The sequence below is a fragment of the Enhydra lutris genome, unplaced genomic scaffold (assembly GCF_002288905.1).
Source record: "Enhydra lutris kenyoni isolate GAN:26980312 unplaced genomic scaffold, ASM228890v2 scaffoldscaffold31, whole genome shotgun sequence".
Taxonomy (NCBI): Eukaryota; Metazoa; Chordata; class Mammalia; order Carnivora; family Mustelidae; genus Enhydra; species Enhydra lutris.
Genome location: NW_019154115.1, coordinates 21,129,189 through 21,138,175, shown reverse-complemented (window position 1 = coordinate 21,138,175; position 8,987 = coordinate 21,129,189). Strand labels below are relative to the sequence as shown.

At 52.0% G+C, this 8,987-nt stretch overlaps 2 protein-coding genes across 2 annotated transcripts in view; one reads left to right on the top strand and one right to left on the bottom strand.

Moving 5' to 3' along the window:
• The first annotated feature begins 820 nt into the window (after positions 1–820).
• On the top strand, positions 821–1,755 carry LOC111153239. Its single transcript, XM_022512143.1, has one exon. It carries the CDS (start codon positions 826–828, stop codon positions 1,753–1,755), a length of 930 nt encoding a protein of 309 aa, XP_022367851.1. The 5' UTR covers positions 821–825.
• Positions 1,756–2,194: 439 nt separating this feature from the next.
• LOC111153237 (coronin 2B) overlaps positions 2,195–8,987 on the bottom strand; it is a 125,193-nt gene continuing 118,400 nt past the window's right edge. The window contains exons 9-12 of the mRNA XM_022512141.1: positions 6,490–6,602; positions 6,076–6,166; positions 5,728–5,867; positions 2,195–2,338 (exon numbers count right to left, since the gene is read on the bottom strand). Coding sequence (XP_022367849.1) covers positions 2,207–2,338; positions 5,728–5,867; positions 6,076–6,166; positions 6,490–6,602 — 476 coding nt within the window. The 3' untranslated portion in view covers positions 2,195–2,206. The remainder of the gene's footprint in view (positions 2,339–5,727; positions 5,868–6,075; positions 6,167–6,489; positions 6,603–8,987) is intronic.

The following is an 8,987-nucleotide window of genomic DNA, read 5'->3' as shown; positions in this document are numbered from 1 at the left end:
CCCAACTGGGGGCGATTTTCATATCCTAGAGGATACTGGGTGACACCTGGAAACATTTTTATTTGTCACAGCTGGGGAGGGGCTGCTGTGGCGTCTGATCTGCTGAACGACGTACAGTGACAGGACAACCCCCTCAGCAAAGACTTATCTGGCCCCAAATGTCGGTGGTGTTGGTTCCGAAGCCTTGTTGTCAAAGCGTGAAGTGTGGCTTCCGTAGGTACAGACATGGTTTGTTGTTCTGGAAAGGTCAGAGTCGCAGCTGGGAGGCTGACCATCAGGATACCACAGTGACCAAGCGCCACAGCCACCGGGGTTAAATGAGAGTGTCACGCCCACAGGTGGGATAAGTTGAAAACATTTTATTTCAATTCTATCCTTGGGAGGCAGCATAAATAATCACAGAAGACCACAAAGGTCAATGGGGGAAGAACAAAAAGGTCCAGAAGTGTGAGGAGGGGATGAGAGCAGACACTGTCTAGCTGCAGGGGGCGGCGGGCCCGGAGACCCTGCTGTAGCTGGCCGAGAGGGTGGAGGGTTCTTGGAGGAAAAGCCTGAGGGCTGGGGCTTTCCCTGCCCAGGTGACCTGGAGGGGCTGAGGGCGCCCTAGCCTCTGTGGAGGGACGTTCTAGAGGGTGGCCACAGGAAAAGCAGGTGGGGGGTAAAATGCATCTAGTAGATCCTAGCTAATGAGAGAGGAGTGGACACCCATTTCTTGACCCCCAGGCCAGATCTCGCCCCTGGAACCGTGACTTTTCTGACAGCAGTGTTTACAGACTCTGTGGATAGTGGGAAACGACGGGAGCAAATAAGGAAACAAAAAAGAAAATGCGTAGAAGACCAGATGAAATATGGCATCTCAGAGAGTCCTGTGACCTTGGGCCACGTCTGTGTCCTCATCGGCAGCATGGAGAGAAGGCTCCCCACCTCTTGGAGCAGATGCGAGGCTTGAATGAGGTCCTACGGGTCAAAGAACCGTGTAAACTTTTAAAGTGCTATACGGACATAAGGGGCTGTGGTCCTTCTACGAGTGTAAGGCTGAAAGTGGCTGAGACAGAAGTGGCGAGGGACAGGTGCAGAGCGGCCCCTGAAGTGATCAGACCCCTTCCGCCCTGTCTTCCCCAGGGCCGAGCTCCCCCTTCTCAGCCCTGGCTTCCAGGGGGAAGGGGCCTCATCGGGAGGGAGTCCTCTGGGGAGGGAGAGCACAGGGCAGGGGCCAGGAGCACTGAGTGGGAAGGGCCTCAACTGGGCAGTGTGGCACATTGGCACTACTGGTGTTGGGCAGATGGTAGCAGTGGCTTCCAGTTCTCATTCTCCACAGAGACGTGGGCACAGAGGATGTCCCCATGCAACTGGCATCTTGATGCGGGGGGAAGGGCCCGGGCCCGGAGTCTGGACATGCTGGGTCCTGGTCCTGGGTTGACTGGTGACCTTCTGGGTGACTTAGTAAGTCACTTCCCCATTGCAACCCTCAGTTCTGTCCTTCGTAAAATGGGGACCCTATTCCCTACCCTGCCTACCTCACAAATTAAACGGGAAACGGGTGTTCCAAGAGCTTTGAAGAGAATCATGGGAAGGCAAGGGGTCATTATGGCCTTGGTGAGCAATCCTCTTAATTCCCTGAAGACAAGAGAGGGGGCAAGAGACAGAAAGGAGCTGGGCTGCTTGCAACCCTTGTCAGGTGAGCCAGGCTTGCGGGGCTGTCAGGGGAGGGAAGGGAGGTGGAGGGAGGGGAGGCAGAACAGCCCAGGCCTGTAATCCAGCCCTTACTGGGCCAAAGGCAAGGGTGCTGTGAGCCCCGGCAGGGAGAGCCGAGATGTCCCTGCAGTCCCTTGGCAGGGGAAAAGTTCAAGTTCTCTGTCTACTGGGGACCTGGCTTCGCCCTCTGCTCCCTGATCCATTGAGGGTCACCCCACAAGGAGTCCATGGTCTTCACCCTTCCAAGGGGCCTCTGAGGCTCCTGGGGTGGCGGGGAAAGGGGGGTTCTCCAGCGGTGGGTCTCCAGGAGAGGCTGGGGACTTTCCCAGCAGGAGGTCGAGAGGTCAAAGGGCAACTTCCAGTCCTCAAGGTGGCAGGTGGGCGTCCTCAGGCGGTCCCCAGCTCCAGTCCCGGCTCTGTCTCTGGGGGCGCTGGAGAAGGGGAAGTTAAGGGGCGTGTGGAAACCGCGGAGAGATCAGAGGTCAGCTTAGAAGGCAGCCCTGCCCGGGAGCTAACAGTTCTTGGGGCTGTTGCGCAAGTTTTTCAGCTCCAGCTGCAGCTGCCGAATGCGGATGTCCTTCTGGGCCAGCTCCTCTTTCAACCGCCGGATCTCATCCTGCTGCCGGAAGAACATTCGGAGGAGCTGGGGAGGACGGAGAGGGGCGGCGGCGGGAGGGAGAGAGCAGGTGAGAAGGCGATTTCGCGAGTGGGTGTCGCGACTGCCCTGCCCCCGCCCACTGCGGCCTCCGCCCTTGTCCCCCAGGGCCTCCCCCCCAGCTTTAGTGTCCCCAGAGGCTCTTGTCCCTGCAGCATGCCCTTCTCCAGACCCAGCTCACGGCTCCTTCTTCCCCTGGGAGCCCAACACCGCCCACTTTCCCAAATATCTCGAGCTCACCTTTTAAGGGTGCAAACATAATACTCTTATTTACTATTGTGAATGAGAACCTTTCTAAAATGCTTTGTATCCTTCTCTTCTTAAGGAAGCTCAGATACAGAATGGAAGCCAGGTTTTCGGCTGCGGGGGGTGTCTGTCACAGCCTCCAACGTGCGCACTGCGCAGGGATTCCCGGGAGGGTTGGGCATGGGCAAAGCAGAGGGATCGGACAGCCCTTCATTGGGACAAGTCCCTGGATTAACCATTCTCACCCCTTCCACCAGAAAACAGACTGCCAGATGCCTGCAAGACACTGAGCTCTGTAAGACAGCGGACCCCTTGAGGAACCCCAGCCTTGAACTAAATGTTCCTGATGCACACTTGTGGGGATCCTCACACTCCTGGGTGTGAACTGCACGTGTTCTTGTAATTGTATACTTAAGTGAGATAGGATAGACACTGATGAAATAGTTTGAAAATGTCCCCATGAAAACTAAGTTGCACGCATTAGATAAAGGGGATGCAAATGGAGTTGCTCCTGAGTTCGGTGCCCACCGTGTAAACATAAGAGATAGGGAGCAGTGTATATCTTGCTTGTCCCATAGTGGTGACCCGGCTGTATGTGCTTGTCAAAACCTACGGGACCGCACACTACAAAGGATGACTTTTACCAGCAGGAAATTATACCCCAATAAATCTGTCTTAAAGCAAGAAAAAACGGGGGTCAGCTCTGGAAAAAAAAAGGGGTGATTTATTTGTGAATAACATAGCAGGTTCCCAGCCAGGAATCTCCTCAAAGAGAAGTCTTGGTCCTGCATCAAAGTGGGATTTATGTATGTATGTATGTGTTTATTTTACTGTGTCAGTGTATGTGCTGTCAAAGTGAGCACTATTTACTTAATGCATCAAAGGAAAATTAATGGTTTGAAGAATATCTCTATCATTTTGATGATTGTTTAACTGACTTTTTTTTTTTAAGATTTTATTTATTTATCTGACAGAGAGAGATCACAAGTAGACAGAGAGGCAGGCAGAGAGAGAGAGAGAGGGAAGCAGGCTCCCTGCCGAGCAGAGAGCCCGACGCGGGACTCATTCTCAGGACCCTGAGATCATGACCCGAGCCGAAGGCAGCGGCTTAACCCACTGAGCCACCCAGGCGCCCCCCCCCTTTTTTTTTTTAACCAACAAATTGATACTGGTTACATCTTTTTGAAGGGATGATGTACTCTTTGCCCCTGCACTCAATGATCCCACACACTCCTGTGGCTTCCAAGTTCTGAAAATTCCTCTGCATAATCTTTTGGTCAGCTTTTGTTTAAAAAAGCAAAACAAAACAGTGTTATTGAGGTGTAATTCACATACCATACATTCCACTCATTTTAAGTGCTCAAGGAACTGATTTTTAGTAAGATTCAGAGTTGTATTAAGCCTCCTCCCCTGTATCAAGCCACCAGTTTATCTTCCCATGTAGACAATGTGTCCACCATTTACAGTCCAGTTTTCTAACTGGTTGCTCCCAATCCGCTAAGTTCTTCCCAAGAACAAAGTGCATAAGCTTTAGTGCAGACAGATTGTGACATCTATGTTGCCTGCCCAGAGACCCTTGAAAATTTCCCTCTGGATCTTTTCTGTTCATAGAAACAAGTTGTAGCAAAATGTTACTTGATTTCAGTGCTGCTTAACTCTGCTTTCCCCACACTGGGTACTAGAACAGAGCTCAGACTCTTGTTATGGCCCACCGGGGCTATCCCAGCAACTCAGGTACCTTCTACTTTCTCAGGTGATTAAAAAAATATTTTTTAAACGGAAAATGCCAAATAGATAATCGTAAATTGCTGTGATAAGAAACTTTTAAGATGGCCCCTGTGTTACCCCTCCCCTCAAGGGTGGGCTGGACTGGGTAACTTGCTTCAAATGAATAGAATACGGCAGAAGTGATGGGATGTCATTTCCAAGGTCAGGTTACAGAAAGACTGTGACTTCCATCTTGGACACCTTCTCTTGCTCACTCTGAGGGATGCCAGCTGCTATGTTGTGAGCTGTCCTACAGAGGGGTCCATACAGTAAGGACCTGAGGGAGGCCTCTGGCTGAAAGTCTGTGAGGAACCGAGACCCTCGGTCCAACAACCCATGAGAAAATGAGTCCTTTCAGCAGCCATGTGAGTGAACTTGGTAGCAGATCCTTCCCCAGATGAGCCTTCAGATGTGGCTGCAGCCCAGTTGCCAGTTTAACTACAAGGTCTCATAGAGACCTTGAACCACAGGCATCCATTCTGAGCTACTAGGAGATAATAGATGTTTGTGGGTTTAAGTCACTAAGTTTGAGGGTGATGTTTTACACAGCAAAAGATAACTAATACAGGAAGCCTCACTGGGCACTTCGTATGGGCCAGGAAGAGTGCTAGAGCTAGACCCTTAGGAAATTTCCTGTCTTATTCCTATGTGTTATTTCCTGTCCCCACTTCACCATGAGAAAGGTCAGAAAACTTGCTTGGGCCCAGCCGGGAGATGGCAGAGCCGATTCAGATGCAGATGGGTCCATGTAGCCTTCTCTACTTCAGCAGCATCAGGCCAAGATCCTGGCCCAGGGCATGCATCTGTGAACCCTGGCCTGAGCCAAACTCGGCCCCTGGTATTGGCACCGGGGTCTGGAGGTACGGTGCAAAGGAGACTTTGGGGGCCCTGGGTAAGACCCAGCCACAGCTGTCCCTGAATGAGCTGCCCCCATTCTACAGGGCGCAAAGTACTTTCATAAACACAGCCTCTCCCCCAACAAACAGGGAACTGTCAGACCCTGTCTTTGCCACAATGCCAGGGAGGAAGGCAGTGCTGAAAGGCATGAGGCCAGGCTTCCCTCTGTTAGTCAGCAGTTTAGAACTCCTGTAACAGCAAATGACAGCCCCTTTCTGGAATGAGACGAGGGACTGCGTGGGTTAGTGAGGGCTGGGGTGGGTGTGGGGCATCAATATCCCTGCGTATCCCAGCCTCTATTTATTGGGGTCAGAGGCAACGGAAGCCAATAGCAGGCTACTTATGGTATTTGTCACAGAAAGAAAAATGCGCCAGATGCAGCCGGCTTAAAGGCCTGAAGCCCATAATTGAAATGTAAAGGTCTCGCTCTTCCAGGACCCATGGAGGTAATAACTTATATTCCTTACCTCGTTCTCTGTCCTGGGCGGGACATTCTCTAATAAATCTATTCCATTGACCACAACGCTCTTCTTTTCTTTGATGGGAGCCTTAAATACCATTTTTGAGGACTTCTTATAGCCTTCCTTCAAAGACATCAGCACGGGATCTACGGAAGGCAAGGGAAACGTTCATGCTGACAATTTGGTGACTTGTCAAGGGATGGCATCTCTCATTCACACCATACCTGACAGCTGGCCTAGTGCGTGTATGGGGGGGTCAAGTAGGAGGCTACACAAGGGGGCGATGGGTGAACCAGACTGAAGGCAAAAGCTGCCATCTTGAAGCCTCTCCTGGGGAGCCCACCCCTGGCATACCTCGGTTGATGCCCCCCAGCCATTCATCGGGGGTCAGAGCTGGCTCCGTGCCTGGCGTCATGGGGTAAATGTCTTCCTGGTAGGAATCCGACTGCAGAGGGGGGAGCAGAAGAGAACCAAGAGAACCCCTGCTCTTCAGCAGCCCCTCCTTGCTGACCTGCCACCGTGGTCCTGCTGTCCTGCCCCCAAGCCTTAGCACTCAGGCTTGGAATCCCCATCCTGCATTCATCAGCAAGACAGACTGTCCCCACCCTAGAATGGTGCCCATCTGTTCCCCCGCCATCCCCAAAATTGGGCCTGAAGACCCCAGTCCATAGGACTTTCTTCTTCTGGTTTCCTCAGGTTTTAGTCTGTGGCAAGCCAGCAAGGACTCAATGTGGGGGTCCCTCCAAAGCCCAGCGCGGCCCCACTCACCCTCCGGGGCACGATCATGGAGATGGGCTCGATCAAGCCCTTGAGAGTCACCAGCTTGTAGAAGCGGAATACCTCGCAGGCCGACACGTCCAGCCCGTGCTTGGGCATGACCCCTGTGGACAGGTACATGCAGCTCCATGGGGTCCCGGGGAGCCCCCGCAGCGCCCCTCTTCCCTGAGCACTTAGGAGGCAATGACCTATGCACAGGGCAGCAGGGGGGCTAGGGGCTGGGCTCTGTCCTGGGTCTCAGAGAAGCCCCTCAGGCCAGACCCACCTCACCAAAGTGCTTTAGAATTGGGGTCTTTTGTACCAGGAAGGAGCTATTGCAATAGCTGAGTCTATTCCATTCTTTGGATAGATGGAGCTCCTGCTGGTCTAGGGGAAGGGGCTTGCCTCAGGTCACAGAGTGTGGCTAGGGGCAGGGCCATGGAGCCTGTCACCTTCTAAAATAAACGGGCTTCCCTAAGCCTCTGTGTTTCTGGTCCTCAGAGAGAACGAAGGAGAGAGAAACCTTCCCCCTTCGCCCTCGAGCCTGAGACTGCTGTTCCTTTGTACATCTGGGACTGACAGGGAGTGGGTGTGTGTATGTGCGTGCGTGTACTACCTATCCACGTGTGTGCACTAGCCACTGTTCGGAACAGTGGCGTCTACTGTATACCTACTGAGGAAACTGAGTGGTGTCAGGTTAGGAACGCAAGCTCTGGGGTCAGACACACCTGATTCTGAGTCCTGACTCTGCCCCTCCCACTGGCTGGGAGATCTGGGGCAAACCACTAGGCCTCTTTGAGCCTCAGGCTCCCTGGCTGGTTAGAGGTGGACAGTATGACTCTTCATGAGTCGGTCAGGAAACTGAGCGGGAAGACGCTCGTTGACTGCCTGGCATCATCATGAGCCCAGATAACGTTAGCTTCTTTTTCCAGGATGTGAACCTGAGTTAAGGTTCTGTCTTTCCTTGACTGGAATGGAAAGCTGCCCTTTCAGATAAAGGAATTCTAGGAGCTGAAGGGAAGCACTGTAAAGGTACCCAAGCAGGATTTAGAGCCAGCAGACCTGGCTTTGAATTCTGGCTCTGCCACTTAGGATTTATGTGACCTGCCTGGGGTGAGTTACTCAGCCACACTGAACGTATGACAAGTGCCTGGCCCTCGACAGATGCTCCACAGTGGCCAGAGGTGGGGGTGGGGGGAGGAGAAAGAGTTCTCCTTGGTTCCTCCCTCCCCCATCTCTCTTCCTCAAGTCTTGCTGACCCTACTTCCCAAACACCTGCATTCATCTCCCCAATCTTCCTGTTGCCTCTCCAGTTACCATCCTTTCTAGGCTAGAAGCTCCTAGGGGCCTCCAAACTGGTCTCTCAGCCTCCCTTCTGTCCTTTCCAAATCCGTTCTCCCTACAGAAGCCAGAGCAACCTTAGACTCACATTCCAGATCACATCATTCTGTCCTATCTCCCACCTGTCCACCTAAGACAAAGAAAACCCTCCAGCGCATTCCCAGGAAAACCCAACTCCTTCCCCTGTGTGATGATTAACTGTATGTGTCTGTGGGCTCAGGTCGCCCTCCCCAGGCCGGATGGCCATCATCCAATCCGCAGATGGTCTGAACAGAACACAGGCAGAGGAAGGAGAGAGTCACTCCTTTTTTTCCTGCCTCACTGTCTGAACTAGGACAGCTCATGTCATCTGCCCTTAGACTGAGATTCACACCATCAACTCCCCTGCTTCTCGGGTCTTTGGTCTTGAACTGAACGATACTACCAGCTTTCCTGGGTCTCCAGGAAGCCAGCAGATCATGGGACTTCTTTTTTTTTTTTAAGATTTTATTTATTTATTTGAGAGAGAGAGCATGAGCAGGAGGAGAAGCAGAGGGAGAGGGAGAAGCAGATTCCCTGCTGAGAGGATCCTGGGATCATGACCTGAGTCAGAGGCAGACACTTAACCAACTGAGCCATCCAGGCGCCCCAATCATGGGACTTCTCAGCCTTCATAATTGTGTGAACCAGTTCCTCATAAATCCATGTATATATATTTATATGTTTTATATATATTACGTATTATATATATTTCTGTTACTCTGGAGACCCCATCACGAATACATCCTTCTAATCCATCCCATGGCATCTGGTCCCTGCCCTCAGCTCCAGATTCATGTCCCATCTCTCTCCCCATCTTCTGCTATATTACAGAGCCTATACTTAGTCACACTGACCTCCATTCTGTTTCTAGAACATGCCAGGCTCATTCTTGCCACAGAGACTTTGCATTGACTGTTCTCCTGCTGGCCCTACTCTTCCCTCTTCCTGCCTTTCAGATCTCAGCTTAAAAGGCCATACCCACAGCCAGGCCTTCCCGGACCACCAGGTCCCAAATAGCCCTAGTCACTCTCTGTTCTATTGCCTTATTTGAATCTCTGCCTAGAATTTATGACCATCCAGAATTTTCCTTCTTTATTTGTTTATTGTTGTCTCCCTTTAGTGGAATATGAGCCCCATAAGAGAAAGGC

Coding starts and splice junctions, on each gene's coding strand:
- LOC111153239 (XM_022512143.1), top strand. CDS start 826: ATGCGTAGAAGACCAGATGAAATATGGCATCTCAGAGAGTCCTGTGAC.